This window comes from Schistocerca gregaria, chromosome X, assembly GCF_023897955.1.
Source record: "Schistocerca gregaria isolate iqSchGreg1 chromosome X, iqSchGreg1.2, whole genome shotgun sequence".
Lineage (NCBI taxonomy): Eukaryota > Metazoa > Arthropoda > Insecta > Orthoptera > Acrididae > Schistocerca > Schistocerca gregaria.
In genome coordinates, this window is record NC_064931.1 from 83338146 (window position 1) to 83365021 (window position 26876).

At 38.3% G+C, this 26876-nt stretch overlaps 1 protein-coding gene across 1 annotated transcript in view; it reads right to left on the reverse strand.

Moving 5' to 3' along the window:
• LOC126299089 (glutamate receptor-interacting protein 1) overlaps positions 1–26876 on the reverse strand; it is a 538481-nt gene that overhangs the window by 124903 nt on the left and 386702 nt on the right. Inside the window, exons 9-10 of the mRNA XM_049990762.1 lie at positions 18588–18817; positions 7562–7777 (exon numbers count right to left, since the gene is read on the reverse strand). Of these exons, the coding sequence (XP_049846719.1) occupies positions 7562–7777; positions 18588–18817 (446 nt within the window). The remainder of the gene's footprint in view (positions 1–7561; positions 7778–18587; positions 18818–26876) is intronic.

Genomic DNA, 26876 nt, shown 5'->3' on the forward strand with positions numbered 1-26876 from the left:
AGTGAAGATCTTTAGCTCTTTAAATAAGTGTCTACAGGTCTGCAGGATGCTCTGGGATGAGCTCCAGCAATTATTCTGATTACACACTTTTATGCAATGAACACTCTTTTACTCAATGAGTGATGCCAGAAAATGATGCCATACAAAAGCAGAGAATGAAAATAGGTGTGGTAAGCTAATTTACTGAGATGTATATTGCCAAAATTTGCAATGACCCTAATAGTATAAGTAGCTGAACTCAAATGTTTCAGCAGATCTTCAGTGTGTTTTTTACAGTTCAACCCCTCATCAATGCATACACCTAGAAATTTTGAATATTCTATCTTAGCTACCGATATCTGATCAAAGTCTATATGTATTAATGGTGTCATTCCATCTACTGTGTGGAACTGTATATACTGTGTTTTGTCAATGTTTAATAAGAGCCCATTTGCAGAGAACAATTTTCTGAAAAACATCGTTTACAATTTCACCAGTTAATTCTTGTCTGTTTGGTATGATAGCTATACTTGTATCATTGGCAACTGACTGAGGCAGAAGTAGGGGGGACAGAAAAGCCAGACTAACAATAGCAAAATAAACGTTTCTAAAAAAGGAGATACATTTAATCAGATAATGATCAACATGTAATATAAATTTAAGATGGAAACTGAATGACAAGTGTGATTATACTGCTCATCAAAATGAAAAGTTTTGATTGCATATTTTGATTACATTTTTGTTCTTTTATGTCTATTTTTACATTTTGAATATCATTTGCAGTACATTTAATGTGTATTATATTGTGGGCTTGCCTGTACAGTGAATTTTTGATAGACATTGTACTGGCCTGACTTCTGTTTACATACTGAACTTAGGGACTGATGACCATAGCAGTCTGGTCCCTTCAATCCCACAAACCAACCAACATACTGAACTTAACACTTGTAACAAACTGTGTACATGTATGCGTATTTTATAAACACCTCTTATTGTGAATAGCTGTACCAGTGTCTTTTATTCCTGTCTTAAGTCTTGGTATCTTCATGTTAGACTTTGGCAATAGTGAGATGGTTGAAATTGCTATGAAGTGTGACTTCTAAGAAACATTTGTTTACATTCACTTGACCTCTTAAAATAACCTTAATCTGACATTTCTGAACTTGTGGTAGTAATGAACTTAAAACTTTAGCAGAGTTTACATTCCTTTTGTAGTGCAATAAATCTAATACATTTCATAATATTTCCTTTAGTTTTCCATATTTAAGCTTTTCTCGTCACTATAGATATTCTTTGACCATGAGTGGACTCTGTAGGAGCTGTTGTAGGAAAGTGAGTAGTGATGTGCATTTTGAAACTGTAGTAAATTGTTTCACTAGGGGGAGGGGGGAGGGGTAATGTAATGAGGAGGACTTGGGGTAGACCGCTGAGGTCCTCTCCTGGAACTGCAAAATTTGTAGCAGGAATAAGTTAATAGAGGAGCAGGAATTGAAGATCTGCGCCCTTCAAGCACACTTTGACCAAACTATGAAAGAGCTGGTGATGACGAGGGAGGGTAGTGATGAAAGGGGTGGTTGGAAACTGGCTACTAGTAGGAGGGCACAGTCTGATAGTTTTGTTGCAGCCACCAGCAACAGGTTTCAGCTGCCAGAGTTGAGGGGAGAGGAACCTCAAGATGACATAGGAGCAGGATATGTGCAGTAGATTCTGTCCCCAATTAGGAAAATTATGAGTAGCACTAATGTTGGGAAGAAGAGGGCACTGCTATTACGTTGCAATCATGGTAGAAATGCAGGCCCTCTATTACAGTAGAAGTTATGGGAGGAGTATGAGGCCACCAGTGTTTCAAGTTCAGTGCTGGGCTGGATCAGATTATTGAGAGTTTACGTCCACCAACATGAGCATGGTAGAGCTGTTTGAGCAGCATGATTGGCCTCATCTTGGCAGTGCTGTAAGGTGTGTCAATGCTGAGCTGGGAATGGTCCTGATGACTACTGGCTGGGCACAAACCAGTGTGGAGTATCGGGAGCTGCAGTTGCACTAAGCATGATCTGCATCTCAAGAGGTTTGGGAAAGGGAGGGTGGCGGAGTTGATTAGTGAGAGTATAGTGGGTGTATGTGGAGACACACATGGTTAAATACCCAACTTCATGGGTAGGAGAATTGGGGATTTTTTAGGACAAACCCTAACAACAGACTCTCCTCTCTAAAGGATCTCAACCAGCTATGAGACTTCTGCACTGTGTATGTGGGAAAGAGAATGTGCCACACTGGTGTGTGTAAGCACTGCAGAAATGTTCCCAGAATTATCTATTATGGATCAAAATGTGCAATCCATTAAAAATAACATAGTCCAGCTTGAAGCTTAATTACAGCTTTTGAGCAGCATGGTACTATGCATTACAGAGCACTGGTGCAAAGATGATGAATTTCAGCATGTAGTGCTATCATCATACGAATACACAAGTTGCTACTGTAGGTCAACCTTAAAGGGTGGGGGACCTTGTATCTATATCAAAAGTGGCATACATTTTAAAGATAGAGAAGATTTGACCTCAATTAGTGTAGATAAACATTTTGAACTGTCATTCACTGAACTAACAAATCTAGATGCCAATAAGAAACCTAACATTCTGTGTGTTTACAGTTCACTTAGGGGTAATCTTGACACTTTCGTCAACAAATTAACTGAAGTCCTGGAAATGGTCTCAGCCCGTAAATCAAGCATAATAATATGTGGAGATAGACTGTTATCGCAGATGTTGAGGGTGAAATTAGTAATAACTTCCAAAGCATTTGAGCACTTCCGGCATGGCAGGAATGATAAACACTACTGTGAGTGTTCCAAAAAGTTCAACTTCAATTTTAGACAATGTACTTATGAACACTGACAGCAGAAATTGTACAGTACTTATAGGAGATCTTGGCATTTTGGATTATTACTATGAAATAATAAAGCTAAGGACTGTCTCAGTGAAATGTGCAAAACTGCAGGCTTTGCTAAAGAATTTTCTCACATCACAAGATACATATTTTTTCTAGGACATTGGGAAATAAAACCTGGGATGGAGTGTGTATGGAAAGTAATTTAGATTATAAGCTGTCTAAATTTTGCACATTGTTTAAATTAATTTTTGACCAAAAGTAGCCATTTCTACTGCTGCAACTAGGAAAAAGAGATGGAAAACTGCATGTATTAGGGAGTCCTCACAGAAACTTAAATTTATCAGTTATTTGCAAAAATGCTGCACTAATTCACAGTTCCTTGAGTACTACCACAGGTATAATAAATATGCAGGAGGGCACTATCTGTGGCAAAAATCATCCAGTGACAAATTAACAACTAATGTAGAAAATAAAAAGAAAGTGATATGGGAGGTTAAAAACTAAGAAACCAGAAAAGGTAGACTAAAGCAAAGCAACATACAAATCAAAGATGGGGACAGAATAATAGAATGTCCTCAGGAATAACAAATTCTGTAAATGATTATTTCTCTAGACACAAATGAATTGAAGACAACTTTCAACATTAATTTATTACATTCTGCCCAATTGTAAACATCTTCATGTTCTCATTTTTTCTCTCTATGAGGAATTCTGATGTTTTATCAGTGACCATGATGTCACTGCAATCAGCAAAGAAAACTTTTTCTTCACATCTCACACTGTCTGGAAAGTCATCTACATAGCGCGTGATCAAAAAGTCAGTATAAATTTGAAAACTTAATAAATCACGGAATAATGTACATAGAGAGGCAAAAATTGACACACATGCTTGGAATGGCATGGGGTTTTATTAGAACAAAAAAAGTTCACAAAATGTCCGACAGATGGTGCTGGACAGCAAAAAGTCAGTGACTGCACGTGACAATCGTGTATAAAAGAAGCTGTAATGAGAGAGAGAATCTGATGCACCAGCACTCACAGCATGTTGACGTTACCTGAAAAGGTGCTTTTAGTGAAGCTGTATTATCAGAATGGGTAATGTGCTAGTTCAGTATTATGATCCTAACGCCATAGCAGGTGGATTTGAATGGGTAAACGTCCATTGACAAATGCAGCTATGGCGAGAATGATTTCGAAGTTTGAAGCCACAGGTTGTTTAGACGATAGACCCCGTAGTGGCCGACCAAGCACAAGGCATAATGCTGCTGAGATAGTTCAGAAAGAAATGTAGACTGTAGTGGGTTCATCTATGCATGGCGAAGTCAGTGCTCATGCAGTCGCACGTCGCACCAGCATTCCATACACTACTGTTTGGTTGGCACTGAGGCGTACCCTCCGATGCTATCCATACAAAATCCATCAGCACCATGAACTGTTACCTGGCGATTTAGTGAAGCGGAGGGCATTTGCAATGTGGACATTTCAAAAGATGATGGGAGATGACGATTGGTTGAGTAACATGTTGTGGACCGACGAAGCTCATTTCATGCTCTGAGGGTCTGTCAACACCCACAACTGCAGAATTTGGGCTACTGAAAATCTTAGAACTGTCATGGAAACTCCATTGCATGATGAGAAGGTCACGGTATGGGTTGGATTTACCACATCTACCATTATCGGGCCTTTTTTCTTCGAGGAAATGTGTGATTCTGGTTTTGTAACTGCTACCATGATGGGTGAGCGGTGCGCCAATATATTACAGAATCGCATCATCCCCAGCCTGGCTGATAAACAACCGCTGGAACGTACGATGTTTATGCAGGATGACGCTCCGCTCCATATTGCTAAATGTGTGGAAGATCTCTTGCATGCACCGTTTGGTGATGATCATTTGCTCAGCTGCCACTTTCGTCATGCTTAGCCTCCCAGGTCCCCAGACCTCAGTCCATGCAATTATTGGCTTTGGGGTTATCTGAAGTTGCAAGTGTATCATGGTTGACCGACATCTCTAGCGATGATGAAAGGCAACATCCGACTCCAATGCCTCACCATAACTCCGGACATGCTTTACAGTGCTGTTCACAGCATTATTCCTCGACTACAGCTATTGTTGAGGAATGATGGTGGACATATTGGGCATTTCCTGTAAAGAACATCATCTTTGCTTTATTTTCCTTTGTTATGCCAATTATTTTTATTCTGATCAGATGAAGTGCCATCTGTTGGACTTTTTTGAACTTTTGTATTTTTTTGGTTCTAATTAAACCCCATTCCAAGCTTGTGGTCAATTTGTACCTCTCTATCCAAATTATTCCATGATTTATTCAGTTTTCCAATTTATACTGACTTTTTGATCACCCGGGACATTAAAGAACATAACTGGACCCTATACACTACCCTGCAGAACACCTATGTTTATATATTTCTTGACTGATAGTTGTTTTACTAAAAATTTATCATTAGCAGACATGTGACCAATTTCCACTTTTTGCGCCCTGCTTTTGAAGTGAGATTGAAATCAATAATTTGCTATTCATCTTATACTTAGCAGTTATATCTTGCTCAATAGTATTTTATGGCCAACAGAGTCAAAAGCCTTGTACAAGTCTAAGAAAATGCTTTTAACACAATTATCCTTATCAAGAGCTTCAAGTACCACCTCTGTGAATTCTGCAATTGCCAACATTGTACTTTTACAACTTGTGAAAGCAAACTATGCTTCGTTAAAGAGGTTATATTTGCTCATGTGAGTTTTTTAGCAAGGGCACCACTTGTGGATTCTTTAGGTATTCTGGGAAAACATCTTAGCTAAAACATTCATCAATTATGTTTGCTAATGGTGGTTGTATGCTAATCTATGCACACCTCCAGAACAGAGACAGAAATCTTATACATGCCTGATGACTTCTTATTTTTTAATTATTGTACTGTCTTCCTAACTTCAGCCTCTGTTGGGGGAAACATCATCATTGTCATTGCTGTATAAATCACTTTGGGCATCAAATGTGTTTTAGGAAGATTTTGCTGAATCTTCTCCACTTACTAGAGGAATAATCATATATATTCTGTGTCTGTTGTTTCAGACACATCTGAAAGAACTGACACCATTTTGATCCTGCAGCCACTATGAATCAAGACACGAAGGAATTAAGGATGTCAGCTGCCAGAGGGCATTGATTTATATCAATGGGTAAAGTTGAAAATTTGTGCCATACTGGGATTTGAACATGGGACTCTTGTTTATCAGGCAGATGCACTGACCACTATGTCATCTGGACACTGTGGTCACCCAACTGTGTGGTCTGGTCAAGCATACCTCCCCTCAGACCCAAATTCTCAACTTATACTACACACTACTGATGTAGTGCCCCTCCTCATGAACCTCATTACCACAGCATTTCACTATTTCCTGTAAGAGTTCAAGCTTCATGTGCATTTGCACTGTGGGGATCATTGGCTGTCAAACAGGACACACCCTGAGGCTTCATGGAATTGTCTATTTTGTAATAGAGTAAAATGAGTTGGGGCGGGGGAGTAAGATTCATAGTGAAAAACCAAGGCTTGACTCTAATAAGGAAGTTTAAGTGGATGTAGGTTGCAATAGCTATGAAGGGAGAAGATGCTTTCACAGGAAAGACTAGAATGGAGAACTGCAACAAACCAGTCTTTAGAATGAAGACAACAACAACGGCAACACACAGAGTATGTTCTGTCTTAATAAACCTCTGTATTAGTCCAGAAAAAAGCATGTACAGGTAGTCTAATTTGTTCCATACATGAGCACATTAGATAATGAATGTGAAAATTAAAGAAAATCTATAGTCTTCACAATATATCTGTTACTAAAGCAAAGGCCTGATCAGCTTCTCAGTGATTGTGTGTGTACTCTAGCACAATAAAGGACTTGTCTGAAAGCTATCAAAGTTTTTGTTCTTTTTTGTGTGCCTGTCAATGACTCAGCACCATATTTAAAGATGTGATTAATATCTTACCATGGAGTTAAATGCATTTTTATGAGATGTTGAACATTAGAAGGCTTCCAGTAATTTACAGTGTCCAGCTGCTTACTAAAACTGTGAAGGGTGATTGAGAGATTATTTTTAATATTCTTTCAATATTTATGAGACTGACACAAGACTAGTGAACCACTTCATGATCATGACTGGAAATAAATTATGAATATAATGCAGTTATTCAAAGTTGTTATTTAAATTCTGCCCTTCTCTTCAAGCAAGATGTTGCTATTAATATTTTGTAGTAAACAAAAATCCAATTTTACCTGTAAGAATTTATATGCTTCATAGTAACAAGATATAATGCTTCTGCCAATGTTATCTGTAACTGGCCAGAAAATGTAGAGTAATAGTCTTGAGGAAATATCAGACATATGATAATGATGTCACATTGAGAGAAAGAGGAGGTCTTGTAGGAAAACCAAATCAGTCCATAATTTCAGAAAGGAAACATGTCAAAAGGAAACCTCTATAACTAAAAACATGTACTTCTTGTTTGAAGAGCATTGTTATTTCCTTAATAAATGAAACTTGTGGATGAATTGTTCATTCCACTCACTAAACTATACAAGTGTAGATAGTTATCAGTAATTAGAAACAAGGCTCCACCACTATAAGTAGGCATTTCCTTCTTCAGTTTTGCTATGATCAGTGTAATAAGGTATGTGACTCTTTTTAATTACCTTTTACACAGTCAGATTTCTTGATACGTAAAGTTACTATGTCAGCTGAATTTTTTAGTATGTTTTGTGTTTCCTCTAGTGTATAATGCTCCAAAGAAACACCATCTATTGCCAGAAGATGATCACCAGGCTGTAACGTGCCTGTCCTGTGTGCAACTGAACCTCTTCGAATATCAGATATGAGTAAAGAATCTCCCGGGAGGCGATTTTTTGAAGCTGCAAAAGAACAGTATGATTACATGAAGATTGTGTATATACTTTTAAACAAATAGAGTACTTATTTTTCTGCAAGGAGACTTAATGCTAGATAGTAGAAACCATTATAAAATATTAACAGTGAGACATATTAAAGTTAGATATTAAAATATTGTAGCTGACAAAGGCTTCCATGCCTTCAAGATCATGTCACTGTAACAGAAATTTCAGTACACTCATATCCCTGTGGCCTAATAGTTCTGCTTGTCTGCTTCCCTATTCCCATGTTAAGACTATTTTATGAGGAGGTGTCAACCAATACACTTTCTGTTTGTCAGATTTCTTCATACAGTTTTCCTTTATTTTTTTTAAAATTTTTTTTTTACATTTTTTACTTCATATGACTGAGTACAACATATGTAAAATTAGACTTTATTTGCTTGTGTTAGTCAATACATTAGCAATTTGCATGTTCCATGGATCATAATTGGAATGTCTCATTATGTTCTAAAATATGTCAGTTTCCAATTATAAGACACTCCCTCAGTAAAAATATATAAACATGTTGACTATTTACATGATTGTCTTTTGGTATGTCTCATTATATTGTGAAACATGTCAGTTAGTTTCCAATTATAAGACAGTCCCCCATTAAAAATATATAAATATATTGACTATTTGTGTGATTGTCTTACAGTAATCTTAAGTTACTGTTTTTTTTTTTTTTTTTTCATGTGATGATGTAAGCACAGCTCTGACCATGCATACAATTTCTCTCTCTCTCTCTCTCTCTCTCTCTCTCTCTCTCTCTCTCTCTCTCTCTCACGCACACACACACACACACACACACACACACACACACACACACACACACACACACACACACACACACACACACACACCACAATCATTCATTATAATGTTACACAGTCATTAACAATTCTATGAAGCAGACAGAGTTGTGAAACAGTCAATATGTCAGTTTCTGTTTGAAGTCAATTTTATTATCTATTAGATTCTTCCAATGATGTAAGGAATAAATAAATAAACCACTGAGAAAGAAATCAAACAAAGACTTTTATGGCTGAATATCTTGGCCTTTCTGTGCTGCACTAAGGCTGACTGATGGATACTGTAAGTTATTTCTTCTTCTGGTATCCTATTTATAAATATTACTGTCGTTTTTGACCTGTGACTGATTGTTGACAACAAACTTCATAAGGAAAGGAAATCACTATGAGGCTATTGCCAGTATGCCAAACTGTTTAAAAAGAAACTTTCTTCATTCAAGCACTTGGTGTTGTATGCCCAATTAATCCTGTCATGGTCAACAGAGATTCTAGAGGGGAGAACACACATAATCCTTATTACACATTTCTGGGAAACAAACACTTCTTCTTCAATGAAGAATTTTCCTAGAATATAATGCAATAAGAGACTAGTCCCTCCATGAATTGTGGATCCATGAAGCTGGATTGCTTATGTGTCTCAACAACACAAACAGCTAAACCATATGATCTACAGCCATTATGTTTCCTGATGACATGCAGCTCTATTAAATGGTTTAATTACAGTGGCATATTTGTGCAGAAATTTTCCGCAAGTAAGCTGGCCTGTCTATGGATCTTCAGACGAAGAATACTCAGGAGGATATTGTTATCAGCAATAAATCTGTCATTCTACAGGTCATAGCATACAATATTAAATCTCTTGATTGCACGGCCACATTTAGGATGTGTACACTCCTATGGTGAACCTGTGGTCAGGGAAAATTTTGTGCTAACTATCCCATAAACTTGGCATTTTAGAGCAGTTTCATTATTTAATAGTATAAACTTTTACTATTCAATTTATGATTTAAGTAAACTGTTAAAATTAAAAATGAAAGTAATTTAAATCATTTAAGTATATGACATGTGTTCTTAACATTACAATGAACTACTATTTTTAATAAAGAACAAAACATGTAAAATCAAAATTTCAGTTTTAAAAGTATCATACGCCATGGATAAATAAAAGGAAACACATTTATTAGGAAAATTGGAGATATCAAGAAGAGTTTAACAGCCATGTAAATCTTACTTATATGTAATTCAAAGAAGATACTTTCCAAAATAATCAGCCTTAAAATGAAACTTTCAAATAATCTTATTGCCTAATTGGTTTACTCCTACACTTCATTCTTATCTTCCCAGATAACTTGTGTTGGGTACCAGCTCAACAGGTACAATACTATGATATGCTGCCACCACATAAACACAACCACTTCCCTGGCATCTTCTCAGTTTCAACCAGAGGTACTCAAAAACTTTCACTGATGAAGTGTCATGTAAATGCCATCATTATTGTCAATAATAAGTCTGTCTCTGTAACTCTTCAAGTTAATAAAGTGGCAATCAAGTTTCAAATTGACATAGGGTTGTCAGTTTCAATCATTAATCTACTGGCATACTGAAAATTAGGTTTGTTGGAGCTGACAGATTTTGAATGTTAACTGTTCTGTTACAGCAATCTGAAGTGTCCAGTGAAAGGACCATTTGCAAGAGATATTTCTTAGAAACAATTTATGGTACAGGCTGTGTTCATAGTAGCAAATTCAAGTAAAGCAACAAGTTTACTAGGACTGAATGTTTTCAGTGTTTTGTTCTTCATGATTCATGAGGGAGTAAATCAAATATAAACTGAAATTCTGAATGGAAAGTGAAATCAGCTGTTGCAACAATATCAGGAGGTTCTTACAGAATGAGGATGTAGAAGACATAACCAGTAGCCAGTGAGTGATGCTGATTCTAGTTGTACAGAAACTGAATTCTCACTATGCACTTGCGGAGATTTCAAAGCATTGGTTAATTCTCAGTCATTGACTCATATCCAATTCCCAAGCCAGAAGAACTGATGTCAAAATTAGCTGGTGTTGTGTACTTCACTGAGCTGAATATTAAAGAAGCATACTTGCAAATCCCTTTGGATGAAGACACACAGAGATTTATGGTGCCAAATACTCCATTTGATCTCTACCTTTACAAAAGGTTACTCTTTGGCTTAACCAGTGCACAGAGTTTGTTCAAGCAGTATTTAGAACAATTAATTCAGGACTCTCAGAATGCTATGTAGTACCTTGAGGACAGAATTGTCTCAGACAAAACACCACAGGAAGTCTTACAGAATTTGGAATCTGTTTTCAAAATTTTATATGCCACAAAGTAAGTGGATCTCCTTTCAGTATGACGTGCAATGCTTGGGATACATATTGTCTGCACAGGGTGTTAAGCCTATGCTGCAACATGCCACCAAATTAAAAACTTTCTGGTTCCAAAGGACTTCAAGCAATTCAGTGCAGTATTAGGATAAATAAATTATTATAGGAAGTTTCTCCCTCATGCATCATCCACCAGTGAACCACTGGACACATTGTTATGTACAATGGACACATTGTTATGTAAAGACACTACATGGAACTGGAACTGTGAATGCCAATGCACATTTAACAACTCAAAACAGTGTTTGATTGATGACAAACATCTCACAACATACAGGAGTTTGACAAAAAATGGAAACATCAAAATCACAACACGTTACCATTCTTAATATGGTGTAGGAAACCCTTCGGCATTCAAAACACCTTCCAGTTGTCCCAGCATGGATAAAGATAGGACATGTATGGTTTTCAAGGGAATCTTATACGATTCTTCCGACAAAATAAATGAAAAATATATCTAATTAAAACAGCAGATAAAAATTTGCTTAATGTGTTCCTCAGAGAAAATATCCACTCCTTCCAAATTAACAATGTAAGTAAAGACCAGATGTGGCCTAAATTCGATGAAATAGTATCAACAGCAACTGAGAGATGTACACCAAATAAATTAACAAGCAATGGAGCTGATCCCCTTTGGTACACAAAACAAGCCAGAACACTATTGCAGAAACAACAAAAAAAGCATGCCAAATTTAAATGAATGCTAAATCCCTAAGATTGCTGTTCTTTCACAGGAACTCAAAATTTAGAACAGACTTCAATGTGAGATGCTTACAGTAGTTTCCACAATGAAACTTTGTTTTGAAACCTGGCATAAAATCCAAAGAGATTCTGGTTGCATGTAAAGTATATTAGTGGCAAGCCACAATCAATGCCTTCTCTATTATGTTCTTATTACTGTCATATAATCAAATACTTATGTATCAAAGCCAGGCTACTCCAAGAATTGTTAAAAGCCAATGCTAAATTTATCTGGGGTAGTGCTCAACAAGATTCTTTTGATGTGCTGCAAAAACCTCTGACAACTGACCCTGTACTTGGTCTGTATGAGAGAGCACCTACAGAAATACACACAGATGCCTGTGGGTTTGAGATCAGTGCTGTTCTGATGCAAATTTTGGATGGAGAATGGAAGGTTATAGCCTGTGCTTCTAGGACACTTACAAAAGCCAAGAGAAACTGCTCAACTACAGAAAGAGAATGTCCTGCTGCGATCTGGGTTATGTGCAAATTTCGATAGTATCTCTGCGGAAGGCCATTCACTGTTGTTACAGACCATCATTCACTTCGTTGGTTGATGGGTCTTAATGATCCAACAGGATGACTCACCAGGTGGGCCCTATGACTTCAAGAGTATGACATTACCATAGTGTACAAAAGTGGAAGAAAACACCAAGATGCTGACTGTCTCTCAAGAAATCCTGTGCAAGACCATCACGACTTTGATGAAGATAGTGACTGTCTCGCTGCACTCCAGGATCTCTCTGCTGAGCAGAAGAAGGACACCAAGGGATCTCAAATATGCTTGCCTTAAATTGGTCAGAGGATGAGAAAGGACAATTTAAGGTAGTTAATGGATTACTTTGAAAGAAAAAACTTTGATCCATTTGGAAAGAGGTGGCTACCAGTGATTCCTGAACACATGTGCTTAGATGTTCTACAGAAATTCCATGACACACCTGAGGCTAAACATTTAGGATTTATTAAGACATATGATAGGACCTGTAAGAGATTTTTCTGGCCAGGTTTATTTAGGAGTGTCTGTCACTATGTGTAGCACTGTCAAGTATGCCAGAGGAGACAAAGACAGTTCCTCAGAGACCACCTGACTGACTCATACCACCTCCACCAGCCGAAACACCTTTCCAGCATGTTGGAATTGACCTCCTTGGATGATTTCCAATGTCTGTTAGTGGCAATAGATGGATTATTATTTGCACTGATTTTCTGACATGCTATGCCTTTACAAAAGCCAGCAAAACAGCCGAAGCATTCAAGGTAGCAAAATTTATCGTGCCAGACAATTATTAAAACACAGTGCCCCAAGGTCATTAATTACATATCAAGGGAAAGTTTTTCAATCAAATCTTGTGACAGAGATAAACCATCGGTGCAACATTACTCATCATATGAGTACTGCGTGCCATCTGCAAACTAACGGGCTTACTGAACGCCTAAATAAGGCGTTAGCTGACGTGCTATCAATGTTGAGCAGAGCAACTGGGATGAAGTGCTACCTTTCGTAATGTTTGCCTGCAATACCACCAAACAAGACACCACAGGATTTATGCCATTTTTCCCAGTGCACGGGTGTGAGGTGACTACGACGATGGACACTGTGTTTCTGTTACATCCTGATGACGTGGACGATGACTACATTGGTCAGGTGTTAACCAGGGCTGAGGAAGCTTGGCAGTTAGCTCAACTCTGCATGCTACAGGCTCAAGAAAACGATTGCTGAAGGTATGACGCCAGCCACCGCCCTATTGTCTACCAGACTGGTGACCTCGTCTGGATCTTCACTCCTGTTCGGAAGGTTGGTCTCTCTGAGAAACTCCTCAGGCGCTACTTTGGACCTTATAAGGTTGTAAGACAGTTGTCTGATGTTACTTATGAAGTTGATAATTTCAACCCCAACACAAGTTGACAGGAGATCAGAGATATGGTCCACGTACTTCGAATGAAGCCTTATAAGGATCCTGCAACCCATGGTAAATTCAAAGCTCCAGTGACAGGCAACAAGCCGAAAGGTGACAATGAGCACAGCAGGAAAAGAAATTTTAAGAAGATCACCACCAGGGAGAGAATCAGTCATCAGGAGTCAGAGTATGCAAGACCAATGACTCATTCTTGGACTAAGATGAGTAACTCCGAGACGCTGTTCTCTTAAGGAGGGAGCAATGTTAGAGAAGAAGCCGAGTAGCATCGTGGTGTAGTGGTTATGATTCTAAACTGATACATGAAGGGTCATGAGTGCAAAACTCACCTGGACTGTACAATTTTAATTTCTATATTCGGTTCGAGTATATTCTAGAAGTATCTACAAATGTCAAGAATGTTCTGTAGCTGTATATATACTGTATGTGTTCTAGCTGTAGGCAGTTTGCTCCACACTCTTGTATGTGCAAGTGCTGAATAAACCTTCTTCTATGTCAGAATATTGTCTCTACTGAGATTGAATTTGAGTGTGATAGTGGAGTTATCTGGCCACATATAACAGGTCTAGGTTAAATCAAGTTAATTGTTGGCTGTTTTTATCAACGATGTGAGTCCCCTATGATGGTTTTAAGGTCATTGAGAGAAAGTCCATGGTCAGTAGCGCAGAAATAACCAGATCTTGCAATATTAGTTGGAGGTGACTGAGCCATGCTGGCTCGTATCTATATCTGCTTCACAGCCTACTGTCATGACTTCAACATTCTGGCACACCGTAAGGTGGTGCGGCTGCAGCTCCAAGTTTTTCAGTGATCTCTGAATCAGGTGCAAGACCAGTCTCTCCTGAGAGAAGGAGAGGGGAAGAGATGGCTGCTGGGACATGAGGTGGTGCCCATGTCGAAATCGTGTGCACTCTCAGTTCAAACGAGAACAGGCAAATGATGATAGGCAAAAGTTAATAGAAATTCTTGAGTCTGTAGAAAGATGATGTGTGAAGTTTACAACACCTATCATTGTCATACCTTAGCAGCAGATCTTGCTGACAACTCAAGAAAATTCTGGTCCTACATAAAATTGCTAAGTGTGTCTAGGGCTTCTATCTAGTCACTCATTGATCAATCTGGTGTGGCAGTAGAAGATAGCAAAACTAAAGCCAAAGTTTTAATTTTTGTATTTAAGAAATTGTTCACACAGGGGTATCATACAAACATACCACTGTTTGACCATCACACAGAGTTGACAGCAAATACATCACCAGGCACTGATGGAATCCCAAATTGGTTTTACAAAGAGTACTCTACAGCATTGGCCCCTGAAAGATCTCTCACTCAGTGTGAAGTCCCAAGTGAGTGGAAAATAGTGCAGACGGTGCCTGTATAGAAGAAAGGTAAAAGAACAGACCAATATCTTTAACATCAGTTTGCTGTAGAATTCTTGAAACTAGTCTCAGTTTGAATATAATAAATTTTCTTAAGAGGGAAAAGCCTCTTTTCACAAATGAGCACAATTTTAGAAAGCATTGCTCATGCAAAACTCGGATTGACCTTTTCTCACATGAGAGTTAACAAAGGCACAAGCATACAGAATAGATTCCCAGGTATGGGTGTGGCTTGAAGACTTCTCAAGTAACAGAACTTAATATGCTGACCCTGACGGCTAGTGTCCATCAGAGACAAGGGTATCAGGAGTGCCCCAGGGATGTGTGACAGAATGGCTGCTATTTTCTATATACACAGATGATGCAGTGGACAGGGTAATCAGCAGTCCACAGTTGTTTGCTGCCGATGTTGTAGTGTGTGGAAAGGGTGGTGTCATTGAGTGTCAGTAGAAGGATATAAGATAACTTAGACAAAATTTTTAGTGAGTGCAATGAATGACAGCTGGCTCTAAATGTAGAAAAATTTAAGTTAATACAATAGCATAGGAAAAACAAACCCGTAATGTTTGAGTACATAATTAGTAGTGTGGTGTTTGACACAGTGAATCAATTAAATATATAGGCATAACATTGTAAAGCAATACGAAGTGGAATGAGCATGTAGAGACTGTAGTAGGTAAGGTGAATGGTTGACATTGATTCATTGCGAGAATTGTAGGAAAGTGTGGTTTATCTGGGAAGGAGACCACATATAGGATATTAGTGTGACCCATTGTTTAGTAATGTTTGATGGTTTGGAATCTGCATCAAGTTGAAATATGTGGAGTATGTGTATAGATGCAAGTATGCAAAGAGCACTGGTAATAGAAAAATACTGGGAAAAACATTGAAATGATACTGGCTAAATCCCACTTATGTCAGAAGTATCAGTTAACTCTGCCTCTACAATATTTTCCATGGCCGTGAGCATCAGAACCTTGGTCATGTCTGCATATTGATTTTGCAGGACTATTTCTCAGAAGCTACTGCCTTGTCCTCATCTATGCCCTCTTCAAATTTCCATCTGCGATCCAGAGGATATTGATATCTTCAACCAATACCATTCAGGCTCTGTCAGAGGTCTTCTGTATTGAAGGACTGCTGAAATCCATTGTCACTGACAATGACACACATTTTTCTGTTATGTGTTAGAGTGCTCCAAGCATTGATCCACTGTAGGTGAGTGGTTTCCCTTCCCTTACTTTAAATATAATAGAATAATCATTAGGATAAAACTGATAGTGCAGTAATTTTATTGCTACAGAAGTGCAGAATATTAATAATATGCTGATGTTCTATCCATTAAAAAATCTAAACATTTCTGAATGAAACAGAATGTCAAATGACTAAAATTTCTGTATCTATATGTGTGAATTCTGTACCATAATCACTGTGGTTGCCAGAAATAGTAAAACATATTTGCAGCAATGTCTATCGATTTCATTATATGACGTTACTAGCATTACTTGTTTGTTTCCATATTTCCTAAAAAAAATTCATCTGTAATGTGGAAACTTGGAAGTGGATTTCTCTTTTGATTGTCTTGTAACAAAAGTACACTAGCTGTTTAAGTCTAAAGACATGTCATCCACAATTTTTTTCCAAAAAGGAACAATAAATGATCTACTATTGGCATCTACTTCACAAAATAAGGATTGATTCCTGAATATCTATTGGCAAACTGATGTTTCTTCATACATTCTTCAAACATCCCATTTCTTTCTGATTTGATGTATCAGTTTTTATATTTCAGTCCTCAGTAGAACACCCCAAATGCAGTACAGGAGAATGAATAAAAGTTAAAGTGGAAACCCCTCATTTACTTGCATGAGAGGGTTAAACTATAGAGCCAGCCGCTGTGGTCTCGCGGTTAAGGCGCTCAGTCCGAAAGTCCGAAACCGCGCGACGCTACGGTCGCAGGTTCGAATCCTGCCTCGGGCATGGATATGTGTGATGTCCTTAGGTTAGTTAGGTTTAAGTAGTTCTAAGTTCTAGGGGACTGATGACCACAGATGTTAAGTCCCATAGTGCTCAGAGAGCCCCCCCCCCCCTTTGTCAAACTTTATTTTTATTTGTCATGGCATCTCCTTCAACTACAGAAACAAGAGATGATTTAAAGTCACTATGCATGAGTACAAAAAGGATCTAATGAATAATCTAATGATTATTACATTTTATTTAATAATTCATTTTCCACTCAGTTTATTCTGAGTAGCTTTTACATCTTTGAGCATTTAACACGCTAGTCATGTCACAGCATATACAAAGCAAGAGATGCCACAACAATCCCAATGGGCACCAGTCAATGAACTGATTATAGTAGCTTCACATAAAAATATATTTTCACTGAACAATTGCACACTTTTGCAGTATTCAGTAAGTGCACTTGTTTCCAAACCATTGTGCGGAAGGTGTAGTGCATTACACAACTGTTGCAGTGAATGTTATGAAAAAGTTTATTTGCTAATCATTGTTAACAGGTCATGGGCATTTGAGAAACATTCAGTGGGAATGGGTTGACAAATTATGAGTTTCAAGGGAGGGTCTGGTTTAACTGAGTTACCAGATCATAGGCTTAACTATTAAGTGGTCTTGGCTTTGAAAATTTGTTTCTTGCTCTTTCTGTGGCTCATCGGCATTGAAAGTTTGAATAATATACACTTCATAGATGCTAATAACATCTTAATAAACACTGAATCACACATATTTTGTCATTTCCATAATTCAGTACAATATGTGTTGACCAAAAGAGAAATGGTTCAAATGGCTCTGAGCACTATGGGACTTAACATTTACGGTCATCAGTCCCCTAGAACTTAGAACTACTTAAACCTAACTGACCTAAGGACATCACACACATCCATGCCCAAGGCAGGATTCGAACCTGCAACCATAGCAGTCGCGCAGTTCCTGACTGGAGTGCCTAGAACCTTGGGCACCGTGGCTGGCCCGAAAGAGAGAAATAAATGTCAATTGCAGGGCAGGTATGCCATGAGACAAAGAATCTGTATTCCCATGATATAATAAAGTGCTATGAATCTGTCATACTCATTAGTTTAACAAAGATTCATACAGGAATGTTTTAAAAGCAGTAAACAGATATATATTTTTTTTTTTTTTTTTTTTTTAAATGGGTGAAGTATCTGTGGGATCATATCCCGAGGTATAACTTTCTGCAATACTGACTCAGCTTGTAGTTAGTATCATATTATACAAATATGTATCTATATTCAAGAGTATTTTACATAATGCATAAATCATTTTGAAAATATATCTGTGAACAATTAGATGCTTGCACAAGGAAACTCAAATTTTTATTATGTTTTATTGTTAACTTTTACACTTTATAGTTGTATTAAGGTGACTTAAGTCTAATATAACTGTAGAAAGATGAGTGGATGAATAATTAATTAACTGACTGAGTAACATTTATCATCAATTCCTTTACAGTCTTTATGACTTGATATACAATTATGCTTAATACTTGACATACATCATACCTGTAATGGTAATTCCAAGTCCATTGCCTCTCTTTGCCAGTTTTATTGAAAAAACACCACTTGATGGTACAACTGAATCTGCAACATCAAATTCTAGTTGCAGAGACAGAAGAGAACCTTCACAGGCATCCTGTAGTATCTGGGTAACAGCTTCAGCAGGCAGGTGTTCTTGGTCAACCATCCTCCCATTCACAAACAGCAAACGGTCACCTATCTGGATGCATCCACATCTATAAACATTGTATAGCAAGAAAGTTTTTCAATTTTTAATAAGTTAGAATAAAATAATTGATAAAATACATCAAAAATTAAAATCCAGCTTAGTACCCACTTATAATTAGTAAACTATACAGTAACAATGAGAAGGTTCATTCAAGTTGTACCTTAGTCATACTTGGGATTTTAGCACCTATATACACTGTCTATCTACTTCAATATTGTCAGTAGTGGTCACATACAGTGATTATTTCATGATTCCAATGCCTTCCACAATGCTAAAGTGCAGTAAAAACATCAGACAACAAATAAATTTTAACAAAAAAATCTGCTTGTTTTTTAGAATGAGATTCTTTTTTTGAATTGGGAACTGATTAACCCTAATGAATATTGAGAGTATTGACTTAATGAGTTAAAATTTAGCATTCATATTAAATTTACATTAATAAGACATTATTATATTTGGATACTACATGAACCCCTTAAGTAACAAAATTTTGGACATAATCCAACCCTGAAGCAATATGTCTGATTTCTTTCTGTCTATATTATTGCATAACACTCATAAGCATTGTGAGTGTAGTGACAATACTGATGTCCAAGCAAACCCTCTTCTCAGTTGGTCAATGTTGACTAAACACTTTACTCTGCTCTGCTGGTACTGTTACTGTCAATACAAATTATTTTCTAGTTGCCAAGGTGTCTCAGCACAGCCTGGATATGTCATTCCTGCTGTACTCAATCATTTTGCATTCCCTTCCCGTCACATTTACCTGAAGCTATATTCATTGCCTCTGCAGAACAGAAGATTTTGTAAGGCAAATTACAGAGTTAGGAACACTTTTTCCACTGTTTCTTATTGATTTTGTTTATTACATAACATCACATTACACTTATGACCTTTGAGATGCAAGATTACCTTGATTTTACGTGGTAAATGGTAGTATATGACTGTGTTATGACATTCATTGTTATATCAAATGATAGGCTACATTTTAAGCTGATCTGACATTTTACAAATGGCTGAATAAGTGGAGGGGTAGGCCAAGCTTAATAATTCAATGTCTAATCTTATGCCATATCTCACTGTTCAAGCAGAAACAATTACTTGCTCAAGATCCAGTTTGATGTTATCAGTTACCATTTCAGCACATTCCTCCTTGCCAAAGGACTTTGTCTGATATGAAGATTCAAAGAGAGAAATTGTCAGTATAGACTATTTCCTACACAGCATCATAGCAAGCAGCATCTAAGAGGGAAGGATTTTTAAGAAATCAGAGAATGGCTAGAAGTAGTGTTGTACTGGCTGCTTTACTCCAGGTTTAGAAGAAATTTCTTCTAATAAAGTAGGGCTCTCAATCATGTAAATTCTACAGCATCTTGCATATGTGAAAATTAACAAGAGAGAAAAATTAATGAGGGAGTTGTGGGATAATACTAATTAAAGTCATTTTGTTTTTAGATTCACACAGTGTATGTGTGGTTTGGTGGCTCAGTGGTAAAGTTATTGTTGATATTTGTTTTATGGGCATCAGGTCATGGGCCAAAGGAGAATTTTGTGGCTAACATTTAATTTTGGAGACACCACCAGAGGCTTTAAAGACTCAGAAGGCAGTTACAGCCTCAAACAAGCTCAGCAAGCTGAACTCTTTATATGCATCCATGCAACAGTCAATATGCAATGTTATCATACTGCAGCCTAAGATTGAGGAGTCATGCCAACATACAGGATGTTCATTTTAACTGACTTTGCTGAATTTCTTTCTGTGGGGATATTTAAAACATAAGGTTTACCAGAAATTGCCAACAGGCCATGAAGACGTGGTTGAATGCACCAGAAATGCCTTTGCTGACATTCCTGCAGATATGCTTCTGTTCTGTGTATGGCCATTTGAAAAGCAGATCACTAAGTGTATTGAAATTGGTGGTACTATGTTTGAACACTTACTCTAACTGGAAAAGTAGAGCAACATTTGCTACGAGCCATGGCCACCGTGACACATCAAGTAGTCCCCTGTTTGATGTACTAGAGGAATACATCACTGCAGATTGAGTTTCCAAATGGAAGGTGTAGAATACTGGCCTGTCTTACCCTCACAGCATGGAGGTGTGGTCCCACATGCCACAGGATATTCCAGGGCCATTGAGTAACATGTTGAAAATTACAATTTTGTACCCATTTCTATTCCTCCAATTACAGCTTCAGATAAAAGTATGTATAATTTGCCCTAGAATCATAATCTGCAATAAAAATGGAGTTTAAGATTTCAAAATTGTGCCCTCACCACCCACACACAGGGTGGGATAATGGGTCGAGTGTGGTATCATTGCATGTCCACCTCCGAGACAAACAAATTTTAATTATAACTTTTTTTTTCATCTGATGTGCAATTCCTGAGATACTTCAATGTCTTCAGTTAAAATGAACACCCTTTATATTATGGTGCTTGCAGTGGAAAAGTTTTATTTAGCACTAAGGCCCACAACTTGTCTAATTTCAGTCATTCTTCTTTTCTTTTAAAGTTGTTTTTGTGCTTTTCCATTTCTATGGTCTCTCTGTATATTCTATCACAGTAATGATTGGATCTTACCAAAACAACACTGTCAGAGAAATGAATCTGGTGGTCCTGTGGACCAGTGCATGATCAGCTATATATTTACTGTAACTCAACATTGCAGTTCACTAATTTTTTCCAGTATATGAGTCATATGACCACCAACTCTTACTTTGCATACTTTCTTTTTTAATTTCATGAGATTAAATAGGCATAATTTTAGACCTCTGCACTCCACTGAAGACTCATGCATTTATGTAATCTTAAATCGTATTCTATGAATGATAAATGTAACACACAGTAGCCATATAACAGGGGAAGTTTTGTTGTCTGTAAGTTTCCTTATGTATTTGAAACTAGATTAGATGCTTTCATTGTTTTCCCTTTCATACTGATTTTTACCTTATACAATGTACTAATGAAGTATGTAATTGAACAAAACTGAGCAACGAATAATAGTGATGATAATGATTATGATGAGATGATTAAATTCACAGTCGAAGCGTTTGACTACATACTGAAGCCTGTTGGCAAAGAATTTTACACAGTTGTAATTTCAGTAGGTAGTAAATATGATATCAATTACAGTACCTATTAGAAGTATTCATCTCACATTTTACACCTTGTCTCCTCACCATCATTTACACAGCCAGAAAAAAATAATAGTACACCCTCTTCGAGGCTACAATTGACTTAAGATTGTAGCAGTGTGTACAGAGTACATGAAATGATTACAAATCCAGATCAATAGCACAAGTTGTTCTGAGGTACCAGGTATCTACCCATGCCAAAACACTCATATTAGTACGTGGTGTGACCTCTGGGGGTGGCAATACAGGCACTGATGCTGGTATCCAGTTGATTCTACAGATGGCGAATACTGTCCTGGGTTATGTTATGCCATAACTGCTTATCATGTTCATGTAGTTCTGTAAGACTTATTGGTTGATGAGACACACAAGTCACTTCTTGTTCCATCACATCCCACACATGCTCAACTGGAGACAAGTCCGGGGATCATGATGTCTAGGGGTGTTGCTGCATGTCTTGCAGAGCACATTGAGTTTTACAGACAGTGTGTCAGTGTGCATTAATTATCCTGTTGGAACAACACATCACCTTCCTGTTGCAAGAATGGCAAAAGAACAGGTCTAACAACCTTCTGCAGGTTTTGTGTGCTGGTTAGCACCCCCCCCCCCCCCCCCACCCGAAACAACAAAGGTGAAGAAGAGTTTTAGCTTCTCATACCCCAGACAGTTAAGTCTGGAGTGGGACCAGTGTGCCTTGGATGACTGCTCTCTCTGAGTCAGTGCTCACCAGGTCTACATCGTATGCAGAAACAACCACCACTTGCATGCAGGCAGAATATACTTTCATTGATGAAGACCACAGACCATCCTCCAAGAGATCATCTGATGGCACTAGTTGAGCTGTGCAGGTCAACATTGTGGTGTGAGTGGAAAACAGGCTAGAGGTGTGCATGCCCATTGTCCCACTGCTAATAAGTGGTTCACAACAGTTTGTGTTGGCACATTTTGGTTTACAAGCCCTCTTATCTGTACAATGGTAGCTGTACAATCTGCCACTGCTGCCCTTACAATATAATGATCCTGGCAGGTGTCTGTGCTGCATGGGTGTCCAGAAACTTGTCTACAGGTGTGAGAATATTCATGGGACCACTGATCCCAGCATCGTTGCACAACTGATGCATCACTTCCAACTTGTGTGGCAATTCTCTGAAAGGACCATCCTGTTACTCAGAAGGCCACAACTTGACCCCTTTCAAACTCTTTCAGTTGGCTCTAGGAAGCACAAGTGCATCCAGCAGCAGGGTTGTCTGATTGTTTGCTTCACATGTTTACACCACACTGAGCCTTCTGGCTGTGAGCATTCCCTATTAAAGGGCAGACACACATTGTGCTCTGGTAGCTATACCACTATGCCGTCTACTGGCAGATGATGTTGAAACCATTATCAGTACATCTACTACCCGCACATGGCATGTGCCATCATTGGAAAAAAATTGATGTCAGCTTTCCAGATGTACCAATTTTTTTTTCAGCAGTGTATATGTTAGTTTTATTGTTTTTAGTGCAAAGACAACACTTCTGCATTAATTACACTGACTGCAGTTTGTAAGTATGTTGACAATATAACAAATAAACTATAGCTTAAAGAAGTTCATAACCCTTTAACTGTAATTAAAACTATATTACTAATTGTTTCTGAGTAAGAGTTAGTTGAACTGAAGTCAGGCTCCGACCTCTGTTCAAGCAGCACCAGGAGTGTAGATCACTTGTTTGTCTGTTACATTACAAGCTTCCAAGTAGAAGTGAGTTACTTATTTAGGTTTGCCTGTGTGCTTTTGTACTTTAGTCTTAAATTTCTTGTATGGTTATTTATTATTGTGTGTAGTCTTGTATTTTAGTAGCTGTGTAGTGTATATTTATGCCACCAGTACTGTCACTGTCTTTCGTTTAGAGCAGGCCAGTGAGCTGGTGACCATTGTAGACAGCTCAGTAAGCCACTCACCTCTTTTCTAGCACCACAAGATGTGTAGAGCATTTGTGCAATATTGTGAGGTTGTAAGTAGAAGTTAGTTGCTTATTTAGTTTTGTATTTGTAGTTTTGTAGTTTAATCTTAAATTTATTGCCGGCCGGTGTGGCCGAGCGGTTCTAGGAGCTACAGTGGAACCATGCGACCGCTATGGTCACAGATTCGAATCTTGCCTCTGGCATGGATGGGTGTGATGTCCTTAGGTTAGTTAGGTTTAAGTAGTTCTAAGTTCTAGGGGACTGATGACCTCAGAAGTTAAGTCCCATAGTGCTCAGAGCCATTTGAACCTTTTTTTTTAATTATTGCATGTTTCTGTACTGTAGATTTCCACAGTCTTTATTATGGTTAGGAAATGCAAATGCTGTGTTTTGATGTAAGGTGAGTTGGAATTCCTTTGCTCACAGCTCCAGACATTGCTGAGTTCAGTCATGCAGCTTGTGGCTGTTGCCAGTTGGCATCACATCACTGTGGGAAAATGGAGGTGAGGATCAAAGGGATGTCCATGTGCTCCCCAATAAGTACACTGCTGTGGTGTGTCTGTTTACTGCCCACATTGTGGTTGAACCACACCTGTGGCCAAGTGAGAGGTTGTTTTTAGGTGTCGCAGGCAACGAAAGGCTTTTTGGGGAACCAATCAATAGGCCTCCCCAGTCTGTCTGACAAACAGGTATCAGGCTCTATCTGTGGCTGATGAAGATCCTGAGACAGTTAAAACCATGGTTTCAGAGGAATTCTCAGCCTCTAAGGTCCAAGCACATGCAGAGGGTGGCATTACTGGCAGCTAGGAGCTCCTATGTCAGATGTGTGTTGAAGCCTCTTGGGGACATGGCTGCTGAGGAAGAGAAGAAATCCAGTGGGTTCTCTGTGTGTGAATGTTAAGGGCTGCCATCCCAGATGTGGAATAGGTCCTTGCAGGTGCCACAAAGAGCACAGGGTACAGCCAGTTGAAGACAGTGGTTCATGTCAGTACAAATTGTGTGTGTTACTTTGGCCTGGAAGGGATTCTCTCTGGTTTCCAGCAGCTTTCTAAAGAGATAAAGATAGCCAGTCTTGCCTGCAAAATGAAAGCGAACATTGTTGACAGGACTCAGTGTGGATGTTTGTTACAGGGCTAATTGGAGGTTCTGAATTAGAGGCTCAAACAATTGTATGACCAAGTAGGCTGCAGATTCCTTGATATGTTCCAAATAGTGAAGAAAATCTGCTTAATAGATCATGGGCCCATTACATACAGAGGCACCTACATATGTAGTGGGGGCTGTATGAAGTGAACTGGGCAGTTTTTTATGTTATAGGCTCTCAGAAAAGTACAAATAGGGGTTCAGTCTCAAAGCTTGTAGGTCAAACACAGGATGAGGTTAGACCTATGAAACACTGGTGTTATATTTGTAAATTGTCACAGAAAGCAATCAAGCAGAAATTGTTATAGGCACTGAAAGCTGACTAAAGTCAGAGATAAGTTCAGCTAAAGTTCTTACCAAGGACCTAATGGTGTTCAGAAAGGATAGATTGAATTAAGCTCATGGTGATGTGCTTGTTGCTGTTGAAAGTGGTTTATCTTATAATGAAATTGAACTAGATTTTTGCTGTGAATATGGGTAGAGATTATAGTCAATGACCAGAATAAGTTAATAACTGCTTACTCTTATCGGCCACCCAAACCAGCAGAATGATGATATAGTTGAAAGGTTCAAGAAACACTTCCATATCATTTTGAATAGGTACCTGACTCATACAGGTATGGTTAGTGATTGCTTCTATCTGACCGCAGTATGCTGGTGAAGATGCACTTAATGGAAAAAAAAAAAAAAATCACAACACCAGATACAGAATGACACACAAGTGCCATACACTGAACACAATGGTCGCCTCTCTCAGTAGTACCATATGGCTATAGGAGCCCTGTCTTCTTGTGACCATACGTTCTCATGACTACCAGTATCAGGAATCATGTACGGTGGGTACATTCCTGCCAAATTTCTTGGTAGTGTCACAGAAAGGACATCCAGCTTCTTGTACCCATATTACACAACCATGTTCAAACTCAGTGAGGTGTCGACAATTGTGTCTTTGTTACCTTACAAGCATTCTTGGCTAACACAAATACACCATGCCCAGTTTCAAAAGTAACTAATCTCACAACTCTTATTGCATGTATTTAAAGCAAATCTGATTTACATTTTCATAGTGATGCTGCTACCACCACTAGTGTGAAATTGGAATAAACATTACCTTTAAGGTGTAGAAATGTGCTTACTAACTTTTGTTTATTTTGCACAACTCTTTCTTGGTGTTGTGATTTTTTTTCATCACTGTATGTTTCAAGTGGTAGACAATAAACTTAACCAAAGTTGTACTAAACGCTTACTCCAAAAATGTTTTTGAGCAAGTAGTTCAGGAGCCCATACAAAGTATAGATGATTGCCATAACATAAGCTCACTGCAGTGAGACTCAGTACCATAATGCCCAAATCGACCAAAAATAAATGCAAAATAGATCTGTTTTCAAAAGCAGATACAATTTTGCTCGACACCTTCCTAAAACAGAGTCTCCATTCCCTCCAAATTATCTATGTAAGTTTTGACCAAATAATGCTTAAATTCAAATAAATACTTGTAGTGTTGGTGGCAACTAAGAGTTTCATGTCAAGTACACTCCTGGAAATGGAAAAAAGAACACATTGACACCGGTGTGTCAGACCCACCATACTTGCTCCGGACACTGCGAGAGGGCTGTACAAGCAATGATCACACGCACGGCACAGCGGACACACCAGGAACCACGGTGTTGGCCGTCGAATGGCGCTAGCTGCGCAGCATTTGTGCACCGCCACCGTCAGTGTCAGCCAGTTTGCCGTGGCATACGGAGCTCCATCGCAGTCTTCAACACTGGTAGCATGCTGCGACAGCGTGGACGTGAACCGTATGTGCAGTTGACGGACTTTGAGCGAGGGCGTATAG